The sequence below is a fragment of the Xenopus laevis genome, chromosome 2L, assembly GCF_017654675.1.
Source record: "Xenopus laevis strain J_2021 chromosome 2L, Xenopus_laevis_v10.1, whole genome shotgun sequence".
Lineage (NCBI taxonomy): Eukaryota > Metazoa > Chordata > Amphibia > Anura > Pipidae > Xenopus > Xenopus laevis.
The window spans coordinates 95,120,723-95,148,648 of NC_054373.1; the positions used below are offsets into that span (position 1 = coordinate 95,120,723).

At 34.7% G+C, this 27,926-nt stretch overlaps 1 protein-coding gene and 1 long non-coding RNA gene across 5 annotated transcripts in view; one reads left to right on the top strand and one right to left on the bottom strand.

Annotated features, from left to right (window-relative positions):
- vmp1.L (vacuole membrane protein 1 L homeolog) overlaps window positions 1-27,926 on the top strand; it is a 127,668-nt gene that overhangs the window by 86,424 nt on the left and 13,318 nt on the right. For all 4 annotated transcript variants that reach the window (NM_001091697.1, XM_018245001.2, XM_041580959.1 and 1 more), the window contains 3 exon segments: window positions 7,569-7,649; window positions 9,195-9,311; window positions 13,984-14,045. In NM_001091697.1, the coding sequence (NP_001085166.1) occupies window positions 7,569-7,649; window positions 9,195-9,311; window positions 13,984-14,045 (260 nt within the window).
- Window positions 19,136-27,926, bottom strand: part of LOC108708283 — a 14,270-nt gene continuing 5,479 nt past the window's right edge. The window contains exons 2-3 of the long non-coding RNA XR_001934429.2: window positions 24,302-24,411; window positions 19,136-19,494 (exon numbers count right to left, since the gene is read on the bottom strand). This is a non-coding gene — a long non-coding RNA (uncharacterized LOC108708283). The remainder of the gene's footprint in view (window positions 19,495-24,301; window positions 24,412-27,926) is intronic.

A 27,926-nucleotide genomic window follows, 5' to 3' on the forward strand; every position in this document is an offset into this window, starting at 1 on the left:
AGGTAGACTTAGTTTTTTCTTGTAGAGATTGAGAGAGCATTCTTTACAGAGGAATTTAGTGTTGGCATTCCAGAGGTAAGGAACAGCAAGATAGAAAGGTGTAAAGGAGAACTAAACCCCCTGTTAATCAAAAATACCCATCCCCTTCCATCCATTGGCCCCCCTCACTGCTTTCTCCCTCCTTAGTAACTCAGTGGAAAAAGTGTCCCTCATGTACCTTGACATATTTGTGCAGAGTAGTGCAGCGGAGCTCTCCGGCGACATCTTCTGTATCTTCTGGTTCCTCGCTGAAGTGAGCACGGCACGGAGCTTTTTGCACATGCTCAGTTGGGACCATTCTGGTAATTGTGCCTACTGCGCATGCGCGGAAAGCTCCGAGGATTTCCGAAGGAAAAGAAGAGTATCCGAAGGTACAGAAGATGGCGCCGAAGAAATCCGCTGTGCTACACTGCATAATTATGCCAAGGTACATGACAGGGATACTTTTTCCACTGAGTTACTAAGGAGGGAGAAAGCATCGAGGGGGGCCAATGGACAGAGGGGGATTTTTGAGTAACGGGGTTTAGTACTCCTTTAAGATGAAAGCTGGCAGTGGATGTGCATGGTCTGCAAAGAAACTAGCCAGGAACATAAAGTGAGACATGTGAACAAATGTAGTGAGGACTTTGAATGTTAGCAGAAGGATTTTATATGCTATCCTTTGCTTTGCAGGCAGCTTTTAATTGGGGTTGAACTGGTTCCTGCTTAGGAGAAATTAGGAGAATCCTATGAGCAGGGTTTAAGATTGATTGGAGGGGAGAGAGATGGAAGTCAGAAAGACCAGTTAGTAAGAGATTGCAATAGTCTAAACAGGATAGGATAAGGGCATGGATAAGTGTTTTGGCTGGGGACGCATCTTGGCTATATTGCAGAGGAAGAAGTGGCAGGTTTTGGCAGTAGTATTAATATTCTTTCCTGTAATTTTTTTCTTTTTTGTGTTACAAAATCTTCATATATTGGCTAATATTTTTTCGATATTTAATTAAATCACATTCAGCTGTAAACCACCAATATATTACCTGTTAACTGCACATTAACTGCACAGCTATGTTGTCTGTTTGAAGAGGATGAGTGTGAATTATTATTTAAATCTTGTTTAAGAAAAATAGTGCTATTTAAGGTTCGGTCTTGCTGTAAGAGAGGCCAACCTGAGGAGATCTCCTGTAGTGTGTGTCGCTGTAACTCATCCTGCAATCAGGAACATTTCATTCCACTGAGATAATCATTCTCAATGCATCAGGAGGCAGCAGACGAGATTTTACTGCCTGACCACAGTCTTCTCCCAGAAGTGTGTTTGATTCCATTGCCATAAGGAAGGCAGTAGAAATGAAATACCGGCCATTTCATTTTTTGAATAGTTTAGGTATTTACATAAAGGAAAATTTTCTTCTGGGAATCGCAATTTCAGCCATTGCTAACCACACCTTCTCCGATTCTCTCATATAACATAAAAAAAAAAAAATAGGAGCATGTTGATCACATTGACTAATATTTATGCCCTAGACTAAATTCTAGTTAGCAGGACTTTGTGGTTGAAACTAGAATACAACAAAAGATATGTCTATGTAAATGCAAATGGTGTAATCAGTTATGTTGCAATCTCTTGGTATATTTTTTTAGGTATTTTATTGTTCAAGCCTTTACAAATATTAAGGTAACAGTATTTAGGTGTAAGACTATTTTTTGCTTGTTCTTTTTAAATAATTATTAGAAAGACAAAGTTGCAGTAGCATGGTTTGGTGTATACAGGCTATTGTAGCCTACTGTATTAACCATGAATGGAGTTTATAATAATGGATGTCATAATTATGTAGTTTGTGTAAAATTGCCTGTACTCTAGACTTCATACCTTACGATATCCATATAGGCAGAACAGGTACAAATGTGAGTTTGTATTGAAGAGTGAGTCTATTTTGTAAATTAGCTGGATAACATGTGATTCTATTAGAAGCGTGGCCTCATTTTTTATATTAATGTGTGCTAACAAATATTTTGTTGGACTCTTTGGGGTAGATGTATCAAAGAGTGAAGTTAAAAATCGCCACAGTCTGCTAGAGTGAAATTTTGCCATTCTCGCCATTTCTTTCCCATAGAAATGAATGGAGAGTGGTGGAATTTCACTCTAGAGGACTGTGGTGATCTCTAACTTCACTCTTTGATAAATATACGCCTTTAAGTTTTAGGTGTGTGGCCTAAATAGCTTTTTAATTTACGGAGATGTTAGGAATCTAAAAAGCCAGCACCTTTGTTATACCATTAAAATTAGCCAACCAGGAAATAATTTTTTTCCAGCTCAGTATAGTTTGCCATATATAACAGCTGTATAATATCTGTCAACAGTCAATAGGGAGCATCATTATTACGACCATACATTGTTTACACTGCAAGGCTGTTCTAGGTTGGCAGCTTTTAGGATCCCCTGGAAACTAATAGGGGATATAGGGAGTTGCAATAACAGTTGAAAGGTCACAGTAGAATGAGCAGTAACACACATGCTTCATTCTGTAATACAATTGTGTCAGGCAACTATTGCCTAGCAATGCAGCACTCATCTCTGACACCTGGCGGTAGCCTTCAAGGGGCCCTTTCCAAAGGAATTTCTCTGAGACGCCTGGGGTGAAAACTGTGCTGAAAATATTTTCTATTCCTTCCTTTCCTGCTAGACCTTATCTTGTTCCTTCTTGTTGACAATGTTCTGATAATACTGGGCATAAACTATGCTGAGATTAGGTATAAACAAGACAGTTCAGTGCATCGTATACTGGACGAAGTAGTAAAACTACAACCTCCACAATTATCATTTAAGCAGGCTTGGGTGGAAACCATATAGAATGGGTTAAGGGAAATCTGAAATGAAGATTTTTTTTTTGTCTTCCAGTAGTGATGTGGCTTTATATAGGGTCCCTCTTACAGTGTATATAGTGCACACAAGGGATAATGAAATTGAAAAGCCTTCCAAAAATATTCCAAAACTTGTTTGTTTACTTTACCCAACAACAAATCTTAAATTGATAGTTCTATTTTTATTTTAAAGCACTCAATATTTTTTAAATAAAGATCATGTAAGTTGAATGCAGAACCAACTTTTGCAGTGATAACCACTTTTAGAGCCCTGACAGATTGAGGTTTACGTCTTCCGTGCTTAATTTTCTCTGGTGCAGGTGACAAAATGACTGCCATTCTCTAGGTTTTTTTTTTTTTTTTTAAAAACTTTTAAAATTCTAGGTTTTTTTACCTGTAAAATCGATTTTTTTTTTGACTCCAAAATAACCTTGAAAACTCGAATATTTTGTGAAAAACACAAGGAGAAGGAAAGTTTTGCAGCACTTAGGCACCCCCAAGTGATTGTATTGACTTACATGAAAGAAGAAGACGGAAGTGGATAGCTCCGTGGTGCTCACTGGTATAACCCCGGGGTGCAGTTTTCTGCCGATAGAAGCACCGGTCCGGGGTTTCAGATAAGTTAATACAATCACTTGGGGGTGCCTAACATTTGGCACCCCAAGTGCTGCAAGCCTTTCCTTCTCCTTTAATAAACTTGCCCCAAGAGTGGATGACAACCCATTCTGTCTACATTCACACTAAGTCTAATGCCAAATGATGAAATCTCGAGGTGGGAACTGCCAATCCCCACCCAAAACCACCCTGTGTGTTTAGTAACAGGAATTAATGACATTTGCTTGTCACTGAGCTCATGGGGCTGATTTATCATGTGTGCACTTTCATAGACAGATCCCTATCATGGTTATTACTACACACACACAAAGCAGTATCAGAGAGTTTCAACTTTTACATTAACTTTTGGTATATTATAGTATTACTTTTAGTTTGATTTTGGCTCACTTTTCCAGGCAGTTTTGATCTGGGAGATTAGATTAGTTAGATAAAGCTTGTGCACCTTCTTTTTCAATGGATTCTCATTCAGATTAAGGCCAGGGCTTTAACTGGGCCATTATTGAATATTTACCTTTTTGTTCTTGAACCATGCCAGTGTAGTGTGTTTTGGTTCATGGCCCCACCAAAAGATTTGAACTTTCGCTCAAGCAGTATTTTTTAATTTTTTTTGGACTCCCCACTTTCCAGTACATTTCCTGCTGACATTCCCCTAAAAGATGCTATTGCAAATTCAGATCACATTAATTGAATAAGAGCTGTCTATAATTATAACATTAATCTGCAGTTCAGAGAGTGAATCTGTGCAAAAACTGTAAATTTAACAAGGTGAGTGCAGGGCAGTATCTAGAACTAAAAATTATAGAATTAGAATATTGCTTGTGTGATAAAATGCAAGTATTAACCTGTATGGTGAAGCTAATTTCTCACTAGCACATCAGATAAAACCAATATACCAAACTTTGTAAAAATGGCTAATTGCCTCACTTATGTACCAGTAAAATATGATACCTCTTATCCAGAATGCTCGGAACTTGGTGTTTTCCTGTAAATAGGATCTCCATACCTTAAGTCTGTTAAAAATAATTTAAACATTAATCGCAAAAGGATTGTTTTGCCTCCAATATGTATTAATTATATCCTGGTTGGGATCAGGTGCAAGGTACTGTTTTAATATTACAGAGAAAAAGGAAAATCCGGAAATCATTTTAAAATTATTTATGTATACATTTGTTCCTATATGTCAGTTTGATTGTATATGCAATCAACGTTTTTTCTTTTATTATTAACTTCAGCTGTGCATTTAAAAAAAAAAATTGAATTTCTCCTTAAATTTAACTTTTATTATGAAGGTAGTTATTGTATTCTATGATAATGTGCCTTTGCTATTTTTATTCATTTTTGTATTTCACCCCAAATTCTTTGAAGCCCACCACATTTAGGGGGTGATTTATCAATGTTCAAATTAAAATTTTTGCCACTAATAATGCAGGTATGGGATCCATTATCCAGAAAGCCATTATCCAGAAAGCTCTGAATTATGGAAAGCCCATCTTCCATAGACTCCATTATAATAAAATAATCCAATTTTTTTTAAAATTATTTACTTTTTTACTTTTTCTTTATACTAATAAAACAGTTTCTTGTACTTGATCCTAACTATATAATATAATTAGTCATTATTGGAAGCAAAACCAGCCTATTGGGTTTATTTAATGTTTATATGATTTTGTAGTAGAGTTAAGGTATGGAGATCCAAATTACGGAAAGATCTTTTATCCAGAAAACCCCAGGTCCCGAGCATTCTGGGTAACAGGTACCATACCTGTAATAATAAAAATTCTAGTTTATTTGAAGTAGAAAAAACCTCTAACATTACACAAATTTGAATTTTGATAAATAGACTTCTAAGGCTCAGTTAAGTGCCACCATCTATAGATTTAATATGTATAGCAAACAGGTTATGATTACTAAGAGGATTTATAGCCTGGGACTAAAGACATCAGGAGTTAAGTTGATAGATTTATTGATCTCCTGCTCTTTTTGCTTCTATTAAGTATAATGTCTGCTTTATATCTACTAAATGGCAAATATATAATTTTGTTTGCTGTAAGTTTTGAAAATCTATGTCTTGTAAAAATAAGCTTAAAATATTTTGTGTAATTTTTTGCTTTTAGGAAATGAAACTGTTCTTATGTAGAAGACTTTTTGTATTCTAAATTGAGGAACTGCTGTTTTAGGTTTGGTTAATATGTTAAATTAGAGAGGGTTTAAAAGCTCTTGTTACATGTCACCTAGAATTATATTTTTGTTTAGGAAGGAAAAAAAATTATACTGTGTGTGTGTGTGTGTGTGTGGTGTGTGTGTGTGTATATATATATATATAGATAGATAGATAGATAGATATAGATATCTATATATAGATATCTATATAGATAGATATATATCTATATATATATAGATATAGATATATACACACATATATACACACACATATATATATATATATATATATATATATATATACATACATATACATATATATATATATATATATATATATATATATATATATATATATATATATATATATATATATATACATACGTATATATATATAAATATATACATACGTATATATATATATAAATAAAGGCTAGGGACCTAGCCGAAACATTAGTTTTTTTCTGCTAAAATAAAAACCTTTTTTCTCCATAAGTCCTGTGTGTGCTAGCTTCTTTTGAGCCATTGTAAATACTTATACATAGCTCTGCACCCAGGCACCTTATACCAGTATACATATATACACATATATACACATATATACACACACACACATATATCTATATATATCTATATATATATATATATATATATATATATATATATATATATATATATATATATATATATATATACATATATACATATATACATACATATAGTGAGAGAGAGAATTTGCAAGATAGAAGATTTTGCCAGCAAAGGAAATATGCTTTATTTGTGTGCATTGCCAGCGTAACTATAAAAGTTTTATATTTGATTTTAAAGTATATTTGCATATTTTAGTCTTAAATTGTATAACTGTACTCTGATGTACTTACCCTGCCTTATTTTAGATTTAAAGTGTATAATAAAAGTCCTTTTCAAATTAAACATGAAATCCAATTTCTATGTTTTATTAAAGCATTCATAGCTGTTGTAAGCTCATTTAAAAATCTTAGCTGTCAATCAAATATTGTCTGCCCCTCCTCTATGCCAATGGCATAGAGGTGGGGCAGACCATTACTTTCACTTTCAATTAAGCACTTCCGTAATGTCACAGCTCTTCACACATTCCCCCATTCTCACATTTAATTGTGTAGCCAGGGCATGGAAATGGACATCGGATCCCCCATTCTGGTGCACAAACAAGATTCTGAGATGATGCAAGGCTTGCCTTAATAACAGTGTCCACAAAATGGCTCCTGCCTGCTTGCTTTAATTATGAATTCCCAGACTGAAGGAAACAAGATTCAAATAATTTATATAGTGTAATTAAAGTTAATTTTGCTTGACTAATGTGATAAAATCGGATTTTGAATATTTTTTTTGGGTGACGGGTCCCCTTTAATTTCTTTTTTTTAATTGCAACTCAATACCTGTGTTACACCTGTATGCTGCAGGCTAATAAGTTATGCTTTGATTTTGTTTGCCAAAGTCAAATGTACCTGCCAATAACAGTTTTCATGATGAAGTACAAACATTTTAGTTTAGAAAAGCAAACAAGAAATAGTTGTCTGACTTATATATATGTATGTGTTATAACAAGGCTTCCATTTAATCTACACATTTATTTTACTTTATTTTTCATTTTTATTTCTGAGACCAAAGCTTACACTGATTAAAGAAGCTGTGATTTTTTTTTAAGTCTATTGGAGATGAAGTAGTATGTTTGTGGGAGAAAAAAAGATTGCCAGAGATTTAGAATAATATAGTAATATTTTTAGTAGTAGAAAAAAACATTTGTCAGTGTTTGTCAGAATGTGAGACAAATGAGATTTGATCTGAATTAAATGTAAAACATAAATTCCATTGTGTTCTATGTACTTGAATTACTCTACCAACTTTTATCTCCCTTTTTTTCTATCATGCAGGACTTTGCAACACGCGCAAAATTAACTGTTCAAAATCTAGTACAGAAAGTTGGATTTTTGGGGATCTTGGCTTGTGCTTCCGTAAGTGTTCATTCCTATGATATGCTTTTATATGCTATATATATTTTTAATTTACAGTGCCTAACACTTTTTACAAAGATCTCCATTTCCACAGGATCCTTTTGTAAATAGATATATTTAATAATGTTATTTAAACCTTTGCATTTAAAAAAAAACAGTATGGGATTGCAGCCGTTCTCCATGGCTTGGTAACATTAATACCATTCTGTAGTTTCATAAAAGAAAAAATGTTAAAATGATATCCCCTTTGTTTAGTCTTTTAATTTAAAAAGTGCCAAGGTATTTTACTGCTTTGTATGACTGGGAACTGGCAAACAAATCAACATTAAAGTGTATTGTGGTCATTCTCACGTGAGTTCCAGTATACACATTGTGATTTTATATTTTGAAAATTAGAATTGTTAAACATGACAGACAATGCAGACAATTAGCACCTGCAATATTTTACAATTTTAGCACTGTAGCTGCATCTGTTTTACCTATTTTTGTGTGCAAATAAGTGGCAAAATACGGTGGTGAGCAGTAATTCCAATAAACAAACATTCATAGAATTATATATACAAGTGAGCAGGTCTTAATGTACATCATAATAAAAGTTCATTCTTACACAAAACTTTTTAAAGGAGAAGGAAAGGTTAAAACTAAGTAAGCCTTATCAGAAAGGTCCATCTAAATATACCAGTAAACCCCCAAAGTAATGTTGCTCTGAGTCCCCTGTCAAAAGAAATACTGCATTTCTTTCCTTCTATTGTGTACACATGGGCTTCTGTATCAGACCTCCTGCCTTCAGCTTAAACCTCATTGCCCTGGGCAAGAGCATGCTCAGTTTGCTCCTCTCCCCCCACCCCTCCCTTCTCTACTGTAATCTGAGCCCAGAGCAGGGAGAGACTCAGGCAGGAAGTGATGTCACTCCACATTAATACTGCAGCTCCTATTCAAAACAAACAGAGAGTTTCTAGAGCTTTTTACTTAGGTATGGTAAAACATTCTACAGAATAAATATAGAATTCTAGCTTGTACTATTGCAGCTAATCTATTGGCAATAAAATGCCTCTGTAGCTTTCCTTCTCCTTTAATAATGATTCCCTGTACTTGTTGCCTATTTCTTTGACAGTTTAAAAATTTTAAGTTTTTGTCATAAAATATAATGCATTTTTATGCATTATCAACCAGAATTATATGTGAGCTGTTTGATATAGCTCAGTTAGAAATATAAATTGAAGCAGCTTATGATAAAATTGAGGCATTTCTTAATATCCTGTAATCAAACGCCGTACTTCCAACAAATATTTGTTATGTTTAAGTTCTAAATATTTTGAAATGTTATAGTTTTGAGCGATTAGGGAATTATTTAAGACTGATAAAAGAACCAAGAATATTTTTTGTTTAATTCATTGGTTATGTAATTGTTTATGCTGTTTAGTGACTGCTATCTTACTAGTTTTAAGCGCCAGACAACTATAGTATACATATTATTTAATTCTAATGAACATCGTATGTTTCTGTGTGCTAATTTTCGTTTCTTTTTGTCTGGCTTTTTATCAGATTCCCAACCCACTGTTTGATCTGGCAGGGATTACATGTGGGCACTTTCTTGTTCCTTTCTGGACTTTCTTTGGCGCCACACTGATAGGCAAAGCTATCATAAAAATGCACATCCAGGCAAGTCTAATCCATTGTTCTTATTGGGTCATTCATTGTGTTTTGTAAATATTTTCCTTCATAGGATCTGCAAAATAGTTTTTGAATTCATACAATTCCATTATCCTATACATATATGTAAGAAGTACATTTAGAGAGAGGAATTAAATGTCCATATATGGCGCATAGTTCCCGAAGTATAGGTGAGAAACACCACATGCAGTTAATTTCAGTATCACCTTCTAAATCAGGAAGTTTGTGGTTAGCCAACACATTTACCTACATACCCTGTGCACAACCATGTATGAAAAAGGAACATATTTTTTTAACAATAAATGGGTTCTTTTATACTGTATGCAGACAATAAACAATTATGATGAGATTGTTATATTAATGTGTTGATAAAAAATTGTAGAGGGAGTTTAGTGGACTTATAAATGGAATTTAGTCTCCAGGTGAAAGGTTGCAAGTTCCAAAAAAAAGTTTTGTTTAGTGCTACAGCGTTTTTACTGTAAATGACAGTTAACATCCATACAGATTCAGTTTGTACTCTTACAATAGAGAAGGCTTTGTCTTGGTTTAGATAATACAGGTTATGAAAAAGGTATTACATTTTATATATGTGAGGACAGTAGGGTATCCCATTTGATAAAGGTCCCAAGCAGCAGATAAAACTGTTTTCTCACCAAATGTTAGTGTGTTAATAGTTGTTACAATAGAGTTGGCGGAACCTGGAGGATTATTCTTCTTGTGTACCAAGAAGTCCCCTGAAAGCACTGAACTAGTGCACGTTGTTTTTTAAACAATAGTGTTGTAATGTAATCTTCCATGTTTCAAAACATCTTTCTGAACAGAGGCGTCAATTGAATCCATGTCAAACAGATTGGACAGTTTTTATTTAAAGAGAGAGATGGATGGAGGTTGTGGTTTAATCCAGTCCTGAAGAACAGTTTTTGTTTTGAGACTGCTGAGATTATGATTAGTAGCCTTATGCTACCACTGGTCAGTCTAGATGGAAACCATGTTGTAAGATCTAAAGTAGCCCATGCAGGGGTAAATTGGGTGTAATTGAGGAGAATAACAGTGGTGAAATCTCTTGCTTCCCTCCAGAATTTCTTAATTATTGGGCAATTCCACAGAGCATGAAACATGCCTGCATCTCTTTGGTTACATTTTGGGCAATTGCTATGTTGCCAATAGCTTAACTGTGTATAATTTTAAGGGGGAATAATAAGGGCAATGAAACTGTGGTGTGCTTTAATCTCACATTTTGATAAATCTGCCCCTAAGCCTTTTAGCTTGTGCCCCCATTGCACTTCTGTGTTTTCATCATCGTGAATGATGACTGATCAGACCACATGACTTGTCAAAAGGTATATAAAGGGATTTATGCAGTACTGCCACCAGTACTTATATGGAGCTCGTTACAGTTTTTTACAGCCTAAAACATAAGTTTGTTTTCTTTACTATTTTTCTTGATCCAATGATCCAGTACTTAATTCCATTAATTTTAACAAATTGACTGTTTTAAAAAAAAAATCTAAAAATAATAAAAGAGCCTCAAATTTTGAAAATTCACCTCCAGTTGACATAACTGTTTGCTAGATTTCGTCTGTCTGTCAAGTAATCCTTTTTTGTAACTGGTTGGTGAATGCATATAGACTGTAATGCACATGTATGATAGGAGAGAGGGAAGGACTGGGCGGTGACTAGGTATTTACAGTAGTGTTCCTTCGTCCGAGAGGAGCGATAATATCTCGTTGGCATGGGCTTGCAAAAAAGGCCTTTAGTGACCCAAATGTTATGATAAAAGTGGTAAAATATCTTTATTTACTAATCGTTGCTTATCTTAAACACCTGCAGAAAAATTCTAGTTTGTGTCATGGCACTTGATGTGATGACTGTACACCAATAAAGCACACCAGGGCTGGAATAGCTTTTGTAAGCAATTACTCTTTACTTTGAAATAAATTGAACTTTAGAATAAACTTTGAGCTTTTAGATTTCCATCAAAAACAGATACAGCCCCAAATTAAATGTCCCTCTGTAGCCTTAACTGCAGTGGTGACTTTATAATAATATAAAGTGTTCAGGCAGGAGCAAAATCTATCTAGTGAAAAACAAAAATGCTACTTAAACCCATTTTAAAATATACCTGGCATGTGAATGCTCAGTGTAAGAGTTTGAAAAACATAAAACATAACAGCCAATGGAATTTTGCTGTACATATTCAGGGTAATATAGTGAATAAAGTACCCCCTCTTGTAAAATATAAGGATATTATAAGTTACCGAGGCATTTCATGACCATATAAAAACACGAGGCCAAAGGTCATGGAACTCCGAGTTAACTTCTAATATCCTCATATTTTACAACTGGGGGTACTTTATTTGTTATAATACACACATTTCAGTGAGTCATGTGACAGAAATTACATCAGAACTCACCGTTTATAACTGATGACATCAGAACTCACCGTTTATAAAGATATAATTTACACGATATTCATAGCTTTTGTGTATTATATAGTGAATAAAGTACCCCCTTTTATAAAATATAAGGATATTATGAGTTACCAAGGAGTTTCATTACCGTATAAAAACACGAGGCCGAAGGCCAGTGTTTTTATACAGGTCATGGAACTCCGAGGTAACTTTGAATATCTTCATATTTTACAACTGGGGTACTTTATTTATTATAATACACAAGTTTCAGTGAGTCATGTGACAGAAATTACATCAGAACTCACCGTTTATAAGGATATAATTTACAGGATATTCATGGCTTTTGTGTATTATATTATTATATTGCACAAGTGTAGGTGCCAATAGCAAGTAATCTGTTATCTGTTGTACTTCAAATTCCAACTTCTAAACTTTTGCTAGTGCCTATGTTTACAGATATGTCTGGAAACATATGCCCTCTAATCTTAAACTAGTGTAGAGCTTCACAAAACTTTATAAATATGTACACTATAATCATCTTTGTACTTTTGTTGTCTTTTGTCACATTTAGGCAACAGAATAGTTTCCATCCACTTTTAAGCACTTGTTTTTCTACATTCCACATCTACTTTAGCACATTACGTTCAGCTCAATCTGTAAATAAAAGCATATTTCTCATACTTTTACTTCTCTCCATCATATAAGCTATTTAAAACATGTAGCGCCTGAAGACCCAAAAATTATTTCCCATAGTTCTAATTGAGAGTTCACATCAGACAGATGTATTTTCACCCTTTTTAGCTTGATATAAATATGGCTTGAATTATTTAAGGCAGTTTCCATTTTGCAGTTTTACGTAGGGGTTTGGCAAATCCAGGATATGAGGAGTCCCATCACTATTTACAAAGTTCAGATATGGATGAATACTTTTGCAGACCACATCTATAATGTCTATCTATAATAATTGTTGCATTATGACTTTAAATAAATGTACAATGAACTAACTCCTTTTTGTATGGAGAAGATGGTGTTTAGTTGCTTTAACCTAAATTTGAATATGCTGATCAGTGTTCAGGGTTTGCATTGTCCAAATAGTGAGTTAGATGGTTCGATAAATGGTCTTTAAAGTAGGTTATTCTAAAATTGTAGTGGATGGCACTGAATACCATTTGCACCATTCCACATTTCACATGCATTCAACCCTTGTCTGCATCACATTACAATCATATAGGATATATAGAGTTAACTCCTATGTTTCCCTGCATTGGACCACATGAAAGATCCAGCTCAGAGGAAAGCCCAAACTCACAGTGTAAGATGTGTTAATTAGTAAAATTAGAGAATTGACAAAGGAGTTGAATACTGTACTTTGCATAAAAAAAATAAAAAAATAAATAAATATATATATATATATATATATATATATATATATACGTATATATATTAGTCCAAGTGGATGCACCCCACGATAATCTATGGGTGCTAAGGAATATGTTATAATTTAGAAATAAAAATAAGAACAAAATGTGTTGGGCTTTGTACTTCATATATATTTAATATTAGCAATGAGGCTCTGAGGCAATTTGCACTTGGTCTTTTATTTTATTTTTTGTAGTTTCGGAATTATTTAGTATTTTGTTCAGCAGCTCTCCAATTTAAATCCGATTGCTAGGGTTCAATATACCCTAGCAACCAAGCAGTAGTTGGAATAATAGTCTGAAAGGGGAAGGCCTGAAAAGAACAATATTAGAGGAACAGTAACAATAATATTGTAGACTTACAGGGCAACTGTTTTTTTGTTCACCACCATTTGAAAGCTGGAAAGAGACCAAAGATGAAGTCAGATAATTAAAAAATCAAATGTGAGGACCAAATTGAAAAGTTGTTAAGAATAGAATATAAAGGTGCCTATAACATAATTAAAGTTAATGTACAGGTAAACAACCCTTTAAATCGTTTTTAGAAAAAAATTCTGTCTTATTTTGCTGGTAAATACATATTTAGTTGTAGCACTGCTGATGTTGGATGTATTCAGCCTAGTAAGAAACAAGACTCAGCTTAGTAAGAATTTAGCAATAGTCCTGTTTCAGATTAAAATTACATTTGAATCAAAGGGCCCTTCTTTATGGTTTCTTGTGTGGGTAAAAAAAGTTTCAGATGCTGAATCCATTGTCTTTTTAAGTACAGTATTCTTTTCTATGACTTTGTGTTTCTGAAGTGATTGTGATGTTTGCTTCCTTTCTCTACAGAAGCTCTTTGTTATCATAACGTTCAGCAAGCACATTGTGGAGCAGATGGTGTCCCTAATCGGGTGAGTAATAGTACAACTGACTCGTGCACTTATACCACACTGAGCAAGACAATTCGTCCTGTCTGTTGAAAATTTTATCTTATTTTCTAAAGAGGTTACGGGCCCTTTATCATGTGTGGAAAAAGGGCACTGATAATAGTAAAGACCATAACATGCTTTTTTTGGGTTGGGTATTCATTAAGTGTTTCATATAGCTTTGTGTATCACACATTGGGGGAATCTTATCCCACTCTTCTTTCATTCTTTTTACTTAAGAATAATCCCTTCAATCCCTATTTGTTGGCATGTCAGTGTTTACCTTTGTTTGATCATGAGTAAAATTCCAGAGATTAGAATTAGGATTTGCAGATGTGGTCACATTAAAATTGCAGCTATAAAACAAGGCGCGCGTCAATAAAATTTTGCTGTGCGACATTTTTTTTTTTGACGCCCATAGACTTTAATGGGTGTCGGCGACATTTCGCCGGTGGTGAATTTATAGCAAAACTAAACGGGTCAAATTCGCCCATCCTTACTTTTGACATAATTTAGATAATTTCTGTGTGTGGTCATACATTCCCCAACATGCTCATTTTTGCAAGCAGAACCTCTATGAATTTTATAAAACACAATTCAAACCTTAATAAATAACCCCCTCAATGTTTAAGTCAATGTTTTATTTTAAAACAATGCCTAAAGCTTCTAGCTCTGGGAGCAAGAAGTTTTTTTCCCCCCAAGTAATAAAGTGCACCAGGTTGTTATATGAAATATCATATTCTCTTTTAGTACTTAAAGGGGAATTCGTACAATTTTTAAAGCAAATATAAACAATCGCTGGTACATTGATAAAGCAGTGAGCAGTAGAGTGGTGGGGGATCCATAACACAGGTGGGGGGATATATTTACAATACAGTTTTGAGCTAGCAGAAGGTGTGATGGTGTCCTGTGAGGAGGATAAAACATGATGAGAACCCTAGATGACAATGGGCTATATTGGGCTGCTATAAAGTTTTTTTATGTGAAAAGTATAAAAGTTAAGATCACTGTGGGATGGCTGTTTATTAGGCAGCCCACTCCCAATGACCAAAAACATCAACCTTTTAACCTGGGAGAATGCTCAGTACAGTAAGCTCCCCAAAAGTATTCTCTTAGCCACACATTGGTAGATCTGGCTGATTGATCAGCTGGGTGAGCGGATCTTTGCCCAATTTGGGGACACACATAATAGGCTAGATTACCCAGTAAAAACAGATATCTTGTCTTTCATCAGTCTGAGGAGTAATAGGATCACCATCCCGTCTTCTCTGTATCCTAAGAAGCAAGTCAAAGCAATTGTTGGTTGAACAGATTAAAGGAGCAGAAAACTGTTAAAACTAAGTAATCCTTATCAGAAAGGTCCATCTAAATATACCAGTAAACCCCCAAAGTAGTGCTGCTCTGAGTCCCCTGTCAAAAGAAACACTGCATTTCTTTCCATCTATTGTGTACACATGGGCTTCTCTATCAGACTTCCTGCCTTCAGCTTAAAGGGGGTTTTCACCTTCAAACAACTAGTTGGTTTCAGATAGATCACCAGAAATAACAACTTTTTCCAATGACTTTCTATTTTCTATGTGTGACGGTTTTTCTAATATTAAAGTGTAAAGTGTCATTTCTGTCCTTCTGAAGCAGCTCTGGGAGGGGGGTCGCCGATCCTGAAACTGTTCTTAATGGATAGTTGATACATTTCTTATCTTTGTCCCTACTTAGCAGAATCTCTGGTTTTTATTACAGGCAGCTGTTAGAATTGATACAATTGTTGCTAATACTCCAGAGATGCTGCTGAGAAATGTATCAACTCAATGTTGCAAAATTGCAACCGTTTAGAGTCTGCACCTGAATTACTGAGCTGCCAGACTCAAACACCAGTGACACGAACATTCAAATTTACACTTAGATTTTGGAAAAAACTTAAAAAATAAATGATGGAAAGTAATTGAAAAAAGTCTTTATTTCTGGGCAACAATCTAAAAACCACTGAATTGAAAAAAATGTTTGGAAAGTGAACAACCCCTTTAAACCTCATTGCCCTGGGCAAGAGCATTCTCAGTTTGCTCCTCTCCCCCCACCCCTCCCTTCTCTACTGTAATCTGAGCCCAGATCAGGGAGAGACTCAGGCAGGAAGTGATGTCACACCATGTTAATACTGCAGCTGCTATCCTAAACAAACAGAGAGTTTCTAGAGCTTTTTACTCAGGTATGGTAAAACATTATACAGAATAAATATAGCATTCTAGTTTGCACTATTGCAGCTAATCTATTGGCAATAAAATGCCTCCTTTAACCTACTTGGTGGCCTTCTTTTGCACACATTTTTTCCTCAAATTATCCTGAATCTGTGGTCTATTTCTATTTGAAATAGACCAGCCATTTGTTTTTTTACTTTAGTTTTAAGAAATAAGTTTGCTCGATTGTCAGATATTGTCTTTTCGTTATATTTGCATAAAATAATGTTTATTACACATGAGTTTTCCTGTTGAAGAGAGGCTTTAAGAGATGCAAAATCTTCAAAGCATGCAAAGACTTCTAAACCTTAGGAAGCTAATGTAGATTTGTCTCTGGATGACATAGCAAATGCCTGAAATTGTTGTTGAAGGAATTTCCGCACAAAGCACATATTATTTGCAGCAATCACCCCAAAAACACAGCCATCAGCATGTTGGGGAGGTTAGAGCCACTGCAGTACATATGTCAATAAGCAAAAGGCTTTTTCCACTGCAAACTCAACTTTGTTTTTTTCCCCATATACTTTTTTCCTGCTAGCAGCTATTTCAAGTTTGCTACTAACAAAAACTCTTACCGGTAATACTTTTCTTACACTTTCACTTTTTTGTGTTTAGATAATAGTCATAGAATGTAAATGAGATCCAAGTCATACTTTTTAAAGTTGGTGTATGATATCATTCTAAAGAAATCTTTCTCTGGTCTGTGAGAACTACCAGGATCATTCAAACCACAAATTATCTACACATCTTTTTGAGCTGGCATTCTTCACATAACAGACTTTATGCTTACTTTATACTACCCAATTTTTGCATTTTCTTTATCTCAACATGACCAAACCATGATAAGCACTGTTTTACTAAATGAAAGTATTCTGAATGGTCCATCACAAACCGATTCGATTGAGGCGCAAACTGACTTCCATCTTCTATAGCTGTTTTAAAGTCTGTTAAAGCACTGAGTGGATTTAAGTCCCACTTAAAAGTCTTTTAAAGTACCCTGCAGTGTTCCCCGATGTAATAAGTAGTAATAATTAACCAAAAAACCTTTCATTGCAGACCAGTGTGGATTTATTAAAGTAGCACAGCACTACATGTTTCAGACCACACAGGGTCCTTCAAGTCCACTGGAGGTAGGACCCTGTGTGGTCTGAAACATGTAGTGCTGTGCTACTTTAATAATAATAATAATACTGTTGTGGAGTGACTTCTCCACCAACTGTTGAAGAGTCTGAAACAAACAGATTATACAGTTAGTGGACCAACCAGTGGATGCAATTGAAGTTATTGTTCCCTGGTGTACATTATTTCTAATAATCATAAAAAGAGTTTTCACTGCATATATTCAGATGCACCCAGAGAAACCTACGATTGTGGAAGCTTGTATCCTTTTTATGCCAGGTATAAGTAAGCTAAACATTGTACAGAAACATTTTAAAGCATAGGTGTGCCTATCCCAGACCTACCTACCAGTGGGAGGAAGCTATAAAATCCAACCAAAGCTCATCTGAATACCAAGTAGTGACATATAATGTCCAACCTACCGAAATGATACAATATAATAATGGTTCTATCATGTGAAAATGGAATACATTGGATATCTATTATGGATTATAAATCTTTTTTTTTTCTCATTGATTTGATCACGGGCCATTGTCCAGAAAAAATACTAATATACTGGTTATAAACAATCTTGACTGCCTAAGCCTGCCAGGAGCTGTAATGTAGCTAGCTCCTACTTGGAGCTCTTAAAATCAAACAGGGCCATGCTAAGTTACATTACCACATGTAGCATACTAAACAGCTGCAAAGGGTAGGATTTGTTCTCTGATAGTTGCCTGGGTAGCATCATAGGAATGCATGTGGATCCATTGGCTCAGATTCATATTTAAATGACATAGTATTTTCTTGTACCAAGGAAGGCCATTTTAAAGGGAATGGTTATCCAGACATAAAAAGCTGTGTAATTAGCCATTTTCAAATTAAACCTGAAACCTAAATACTATTAAACATCAATACCTGTTCGAATACCTGTTTTTAAAAAATTTTAGCTGTCATTTGCTTTCCATTTTCATTCTCAATTTCCTATATATCACTGCACATCTCACATTCCCCCTTTCTCCACCTGTGTATAATGGTACGGGCCTGTGCATGGGCATCAGGCCTCCAAGAGGGAGAGTGAGAATAAAGTAAAGTTCGCTTTTACTTTTCAAGCAGTGTTCAAATGCTTAATGTATTATAATTCATACCATTAAAGTGGTACCTCAACTTAAAATGATTTGATTTTTTAGTATGTTAAGTCAAGAGTGAGTTTGTCATTTCATCCATATACGTTTGTACAGTACACAGCGAAATGAAACAACGTTCCTCTAGGACCATCGTGCTACACACAACATAGAAGTACCGGACAACAGACAAAAAGTGAAAATGCAAAAATATGCAACTCCAAGACAGGACAGCATAGTGCAGGGACAGGACAATACAGTGCACACTCAGCAGATGTATAGACAAATAGTCAATTTGCAACTAGTCTTCGAGTTTTATTTTTTGTGATTTTTATGTTATTTAGACTTTTGATCTCCATCTCATAGGCTTGAAAATGAGACTGCCATCTGTTTATTAGGGCAGCAGCCTGAAAGTATCAATGGGATATAGCAGTAGAGGGCCTAAATAGAAAGATAATAAAAAATTAGGAGTAACAATAACATTTAAGACATGCAGTGAATCTGTTGTTAGGTCAGTTACCCCCCACACCCAGGTAGCATTTTCAGCTGCAGACTGAAAAACTTCTGGTTAAGGAAGCTAAGAAATTAAAAACATGCAACATGAAAATAAAGACGAATTGATGAGTTGCTTAGAAATGGTCCATCTTTAATAACATACTAAAAGTTACTTAGTACTACTGAATAGCCAAAAATCTAAATATTCTTCACACATTTTTTAAATATACCTGCATGCCCAACATCTACAAAATACATGTATTTTTGTCTTTTTGCAACAATAGTGCAGCTCCTGTTTGTATTATTCTGTTACAGTCCAATATATATTTGAGTTCAATATGTATTCTAAAATCAGTTTCCTAGAATTGGTATTCACTTGCTCATTGTCACGTTCAGTTTGAGGTCCAATGCTTTGGTCCAGTTCTCCTGCTTCCTTTAATAGTTTAGCCTCTCCATTGCAGAGTCCAGTCCTATTTAAAATCTGAATCTCTAAAATGAAAAAAAACAAACAACCACATAATGCTATTAAAGCTTAAAAAATTTAAGTGTTTAAAAATGGAAGTACATGTAGTCTAATTATAAAAGAGGGTAAATATGTGATGACTGCATGCCTGTAATTTATTCTGATAAGAATCTGTACCTTCTATCTGCTAATAACTCACTTTACTAGGGCTGGCTGCGAACAGCTACTGTAAATGTACAAAAATAGTGAAATGTCTGTTAATATGTGTGTTTTTTTGCATTCACAATATAGAAAAAAAAATTGTCAGTTGCTGTAAAGTTTTTTAAATAGATTTGATTCAAGTTGCATTTTAAAACCTATATTCTGAATACCGTATGCGAAGAATGATTTTTTTTTTCATGTATTTTTATTTCCGGCCACTCCTTTTGATGGCATTGCTGAACTTGGTGACACACACCTACAGTCTGTTTCACAACTGAATGAATGGGATTTTTCCACCTACACAAAGTTGATCTTTGCTCTTTCTGATATGTTCTGTTCATGGTACAATTTTAACGGCATTCATTGTGTGAAAGTATGCCGTCTGTGGCACTGCCTTCTTTATTACTTATTATAATAAATCTACAGGGGTGGTTTCCTTAATGAGAACTGCTATGCCAACTTGTACATAATATGTATAGTCATTCCAGCAATATACAGTTCAGTGAATCTTTCTTCAATTCATACCTCTCAAAGTGTTTCAATTGAATACCCTTCTTGTATATTAATAATTATATTTTATTCTTTTGTATAATTTGTACACAACCATGAAGTGACAAGTGTTTATGCAAGTGACATTGTGACATCTGGATTACAATAACTTTTGAACTAAGCACTTCCAGGCATGTATATTTAATCAGCTACCAATTAGACTGTTAAACCAAGAAACAATGGATCACTATGGCATGTGAAAGACGAGTTAGAAACACATTTAGAGAAACAAAATGTAACAGTATCAACAGTAATTTATTAATATTTGCAATAATGTTTCATTTTTTTTAAACTGTCCCTTAGAATCAATACACTGTCTGCTGTAACTAATACAATGTTAAAACTGATAAAAGCCACCGATTCAGGAGCTTATTGGCCCACTATGGGGTTCTCCGATTGGCTGACCAACCAATATATTGATCAGGCAGGTTTAAACCTGTTGGGCAAAGACCACATTGGCTTGCTGATACGGTTATCGCCCCAACGCCCTGATTTTACCATCATTGTGACGAGATAATTTAGTCCAGAGGCCAGATAACTGGATCAGCCTGGTATCTCCCACTTCCAATTCAAACATATCCCCACCTTGGGGAAAGATTAACTCATTTGGCAAAATCTGAAAATATCTTTATTTTAACTAGATAGATAGATCGATCGATCTTTGGATTATTGCACAAAACCTAGCGCAGATCAGGATATCTTCAGAACTTCTCCTGTTGACTTCTACATGAACTTCTCAGGTCTGAATTGGAGTACTTTTTTTATTTGGACTTTTAACACCCTCTGGGTTTAATAAATTCTGAGGGGGGGAAATGCATTCTCAGTGGGGTTAATAAATTCTGGAAAAAAAATGCATTCTCAGTCTTCCACATAACAAAGCTCCATCTTAACGTGAAATCATTAGAGTAGACATGTCCAAAGTACAGCCCGGGGGCCAATTGCGGCCCTTTTTCAAATTTACGGCCCTCCATCATGAAATTAATAATGAGGCCCCCCAGCACAGTGCAATCAGGAATCCCATAGCAGTAATATTAATGCACATTAGTGAAATGATCTGCCACTTGGTCTATACTGCTGCCTGTGTGCTGAAGGTGTTAATAGACACGTACTGGCACGTAGAGACTTCTTTAGGGCTGAAGGTGTCAATAGACGTACTGACGTGCCAGTACAGTAAACTAAAGAAGTATGGCGTCACTACGTGCCAGTACATGTATATTGCTAAAACCTTCAGCACACGGGCAGCAGTATAGACCAAGTGACCAAATATTACTGCTACCATTACTCGATTCCTGTAATTTAATGTTAATGGTTCAAAGAATGTCGGGCTGAATGGTTGTGGTTAAAATTTGAATTAGAATTCTTCTTAAACAAAAGCTTTGTAAAATAAGCAACAACAAATTTAGCACAATAACTATTAGGGCTACTTAGCCAGCATTTTGATGTGGAAAGAGGAACTAAACGCAAGGCTTTCTCAGAAAACAGTAATAACCTTAAAAGATGTGATCAAATAAGAGAAGCTTCCTTTTACTTTCCCAGCAAACGGCTTTTTACAAATGCTTACAAACAGATGCTATCTGCTTTAACTGCTTGCATGATAATATCACCAGCATGAGTAGTTTTATTACTTTAAAGCTGTGTTGAATGGATGATGGCAGCACAGTCTCTAAAATTAAGTGAAGGGGGGTTCCCTTGACATAACAGAGGCATACATTTTTGTTGCTTAAATATATACAAAAGAACTTTATTTCAGATTTAAAGAAAAGTTGAGTAGAGGAATTGTTCCCACTCCTAATGATAAGAATAAGGACAAATTTCAACTAGGGTGCAATTTTATCAAATATTTTTTTTTTTTCATTTTGTTTACATTTGTAATAATAGCACTTTTTACATTTGTATATAACAAACAGCTGCAGGCAGATGTAGCAACAGCCTATTTCTCCTGATTTGTATGGTATGTATATGTAGTTAAATAGTTATAGAATTTAATAGCGATGCGGAAGTTGCTAAAAATATAATGAGAGAATCATTTACAATGGGGGACAAAGAGCAAAGCACCTTATGTTTGTACTACAGAGGTGGCACATGGACAGGACATTGGGGTTCCATGGTATACCATTCATACCATCTAAAGCCAGAGCAGCAGATGCTTATTGCTTGCTAAATGCAAATGTTAGTCACAGGGCTCCATTAAGTGTGCTGCCTACTGTGCCTTGCTCTAAATTTTTAATCCAGGGGCAGATGCACTAAAGAGCAAATCGTGGTATTTGGTGAAAGTTCGCCAAACTGTCGCTTTGCAGCGACATCTCTATTTTACTAAGAGTGACACACTATGCTAGCGAAAAACCTCAGCACTGGAGAAGTTTGCGTTGTTTCGATAGGAAGAAAGTAATGCTAGAGAAAATTCACTAAGAATCATCGCTGATGAAAGTACGCCAGTGTTCTCTTGCCGAGACTCGATTGCGCATTTTTATGAATACAAATATTAGTCACAAAATAATGTGACGTAGTTGTGCAAAGTGTGGCTAAGGCTTCTGAAGTAAAAATTCACACGTAAATAAATCTAAAGACTGTTGCCAGAACCTGCTTTGGGTAAAGGTGCAAATGCTCTTATATGGACTGCAGTATTGCCCCCTTAGTGCTCCAGCACTTGCACCTCTCCAGCTTTTATTAAAACACTGCTCTGACTCAGTCCTAATTTACAGCTATGGATTTACTAGTCATTGAGTCCTTGGACATATGCAGGCTATGGATCCCAGGGGTAATATATAATATAAAGTATATCACAGAGTCTGAAGAATAGTACATCTTACAAGATCCAACTACTGGGCTTGTTAAAGAGAAACCACATGTTTATATGACATATTGGCCTGTGCCTAACTCAGAATCCCATAAAGCGTAGAATCTATAGCAACAGCATAAAATAATCCTAGTGCTAACTCTGTAGATGATATGGTTCTTGGTATGAGTTTGAGGCATACATTATTCCTCATGTTAGAATCCTTGTAACGTGAGCAATGTCACAAATGCAAGTTATTATTGTGTTTCTGCTATTCATCACAATATTTTAAAGACATTGGTTATTTGGTCTGTATTGGTTAATATAACCCTACTGTAATTCATGAGTGTTCAAAGTTATTAAAGTGCATTTATAAACATAGCTCAGAAGTAACTTGGTATATTAAAGCATAAGAGAGTGTGTAGGCTGCAGTTTGTCTTGCGTCCTTTCTAATTTTTAGCAGAATAAATACTTATTAATTGGTTTACTTTACTTTTAACATATTTGTTGCCACAGTGGGATTTGGGAGATGTTGTTCTGCAATAACTAGAAATGAGATGACAATTGTAATACGTTTTTGTGTGTGTGTAAATATGTGTGTGTGTATCCCTGATGTCATAAAAATAATGCTATAAAATCTGATTAAAATAATGTGTTGAATAATATAATAATCATATAATATTAATACATTGATTGTCAAGTGTGAACCACTTTTCAACAGGAATAATAACTATGCTATTATATAAGATTATATATTTAGTAAATATATACACTTTCCATGGTCACAAAAGGCATCATTCTCCATAAGGCTTTTTGTCCATAGTCTTTTCTTTAAAAAAAAATTTCAGTGCTTCAGCTTAAACGTTGGGCAAAGTCCTCGATAACACAAGGCAAATAAAATAAGGCACCGTTCCAGGTTACAAAGTGCCAGCAGGATTAACAGCTAATGACTTCTTGATTTTCAAAAACCAGTTTCTCGTAACTTCAGCTTTTAAACGAGCGTCACATTCCTTAATCAGACCCACAGCCTGACAAAAGGAACATGCTCTTTAAGTCTTGCTATTGAATCATCAACTGTTAAATGATGTATATGCGTATGTGCTCTAAAGCTGCATGCACCTGGGGTTTGGGTTTCTCTCCAGGGCATTTTAATCTATAGTGGGTGATTCAGACTATTGAAGTCTGAGGTCCATTTTGAGTCATCCCAAGTGGCATCCTGCTATTGGTGTAGCTTCAAGGAAATGGTTGGTAAAATTACATGAGAATCTTTATCACAGCAGGAAATGACAAGTCATTAAAATACTAACCGTTGGTGCTTATGAGATCACTGCTTGGAAAGAAAAAAACTGTTCCAAAGTTCACATTTTCTTACAGATTCAATGACGGTATCTTGAAATTTTCATGTAGTACTTTAATTCTGTAGGTACATTGTAAGAGAACAGAAGAGAGCACTGTAGCAGAATTATAAAGTACTAACCAATTAGTAAGTGTTTCTCCAACGTATTTCATAGTGTGATATATATAGCACTACACAGTTTGATTTTCAGCAATGTTTGAATAATAACATTATGGGTGAAAGGCACAACAGTAAATAGAGTGATAGCACAGCTTGCCTAGGTCTGCTAAAATGTACTAATGTCTTTTCTTCTAACCTCTTTAATAATATCTGTTTTATGTCAATCTTACAATTTTAAAGGGGTCCTACCACCAAAATAAAATTCTAATCAATTTGAAAGTTATTTGTAAATGTAATTGTTATTAAAATCAACATCTGCCTATTTGCATTTGCTTCCCTCGTGGCTTTGACTCCTAAAGCAGTGTTGTAACCAACTGATTAAAAGTCCTGGAGGAGAATTGGCTCCTTCTACAAGGTTTTAGGAATCAGACCCAGGAAACATAATGATACTGCCTCTTAATACCCTGTGTTTTTACCTTTCCTTCTGCTTTTAAACCAGTGACATTTTCTACTGAATGTATGCATATGCATACCTGTTATTCAGTATGCTCAGAACCTGTGGTTTTCCAGATAAGGGGTCTTTCCATAATTTGGATCTCCATACCATAAGTCTGCTAAAAATTATTTAAACATTAAATAAACCCAATAGGATTATTTTGCCTCCAATAAAGATTAATTCTATCTTAGTTGGAATTATATACAATGTGCTGTTTTATTATTAAAGAGAAAAAAGAAATTTCTTATTATTTCATTAAAATGTTGTCAATGGGAGACAACCTTTCTGTAATTTAGAGCTTTCTGGATAACTGGATTCCAGATACCGGATCCCATACCTGTATTGGAAAGTTGCTTAAAATGACTTTTATTGCACTAAAATTATCTTAAAGAATGAAACATTTGTATTCTACATATCTGCTATGTCAGTATGTGCCCAATCAGCTTTTGAAGCGACCACGCAATATTTCCAAATGCAGTGTCAATACATACATGACCCTTTAGTTTTTAGGTGATGCTGTTATGTTGCTGAAAAATCAAATTATATTTTAGATGGATAGATATTTGTAATTATATACACAAAAACCAACTTTACTCTTTTGAATTTAAAGCCCTTTAAAGGGAACATATATGGGTTACTTTATCTTGTGTCTTAACAGTAACAATGGTTAATGCTGGAAAGAAAACAATAGTCCATCTTAATTAACTATTTATTTCCTGCATTTCATTATTTGAAATTTGTGGGGTCTTAGAGTTGTGCAATGCTACAGAACCACCACATAGAAAACAATTGGATTCCACTGCTTAAAGCAATGAAGATACTTGTAAAATATATGTGACAACTCATTAAAACAGTTCCTGGCTGTCAGGGATATTTTCCCGACAGTCAGCAAATTGTTAGTCCCTTGGGAATCTTTGAGAAATCTCTTTAATTCTAATTACAGTAAAACCCCTATTTGATTGGTGTAAATCGGTGTAAAATCAGGGTAATGTTTTGTGCATTATATATTGGTGGGACCACAAAAAACAGTGTAAAATGTGGGAAAATATTGTATGAAGCATGGTCAAAGGTATGCCTGATTGTACTCCTGTGTTTTTTATTTTCCTGGGTTATTCTTTTTTCAAATAAAACTGAGTAAAATGTGGGAAAATTTTAAATCAGAGGATGTATGATTGAGGTTTCACTGTATTTTAGATCTCCTCTATATAGTCATAAGGATGCCTTACCATTACTTTTTTCCATTTAATGTTAAATTAAACTATTCCTCTTACTATTTGTGGGAATAGCCATAGTGCTTGCTCTGTCCGGGTGTTGTTAGATTGTTCCTCTGTTTAGATGCTGCAGTGAGTGCAAGATCGCATTAATAACTTTGTCACTTGCAGTACAGGTATGGAACCTGTTATCCAAAATGGTTGGGACCTGGGATATTCCAGATAACAGATATTTCTATAAATTGGATCTACATATCTTAAGTCTATTAGAAAATCATATAAACATTAACTAGACCCAATAGGCTGGTTTTGCCTCCAATAATGATAAATTATATCTTCGTTTGAAACAAGTACAAGGTACTGTTTTATTATTACAGAGGAAAAAAAATCCTTTTTAAAAAATCTGGATTATTTGGATAACATTGAGTCTATGGTAGACAGCCTTAACGTAATTTGCAGCTTTCTGGATAACCGCTTTCCAGATAATGGATCCAATACCTGTACCTTTTTTTTTTTGTTCTTGCCATGGAAAATATTTTTAATTCAAGCTAAAACAAAACTGCAGCCCTGATTCTGCAGCTTTATGTTTGGAATCAAATAACTTTTGAATACATTATCTCCTAGACATAGCAACAAAAGTAATTTAATAATCAGCTGCCAAAAGCAGACAAATAGGTCTCAACTCAGTTGAATTCCACAGTAAGAATTGTGGTACAAAACGTAGACATATTGCCTGTTTCTGGAACAGTGAAATCTGCTAATATTGGCAATATCCCACCATAATACATGAATAAATTGTGTTAATATCAGATGCTATTTTATTTATCACAAATGAAGGCTAAAAAGCCAACATTCCTTATGGTAAATGTATAAAATATTTATTTTAGTTTTTTTAATAGCCTTGAGCAAAAAAGAACATTTTATCCCTAGATATACCAGACTAGAGTAAGGTTTGGTTTTAAGGTCTGTTGGATCATAAATCAGGAGTATTTTTATAAAGAAGGACAGAGCATGTCTATTACTCATATGTTCAAATATTGCATGGAAAGTTGCTAATTCAAAATGGCAAATTGATTTGAATTCCTATAATGACCATTTTATTTGCCATTTTGCCTTTTATACTTATATACCCTGTATTGTTATTCCTTTATAATTTTACCCTTCTTTACAGTCATAACTGTAATATATATATATAAAGATTTTGCAGTCTTGTACCATCCGCATGCTGTTACTCTGGTTAATATGAAACACTTTCATTGAGCAGCAAATATTTGGTTTGGACTGAATCAGTTGCTTACGTCAAATTATTTTTTTGTAAGATATTCCCACAAACTTAAGTGAAATATTTAAGTAAAGCATAAGATATTACAAGACAGCGGAGTGTAGCCCATTAAATATCATTGAGTAGTTAGGTTTTAGTTTTGGGTGTCAGGTCCACCTTAAACCGATTTATTAGGTTGGGTTTGTACTCTTCCAGATAAGCAGTTTGACCCTTTCTTATCTTACTTTACAAGTTCCTGCCAATAGCGGTATTTATAAGAAAATATTATAGCATTAGTGGGAGAAGGACTGGAGCAAACATTGTTGTGGATTCATGGACAGAGCAGTAATTACCTAGTCTTCTACATTTGCAGAAATAAATCTTAACTTGTATGATCTAGAAATACTGTTATTTTGATTTACACACAGACCACATAGATAAAGAGCATCTTTCTTTAATGTGGGTGTCATAAAATCGGATTTAAAGAATGCTCGCTCTATCATGATTT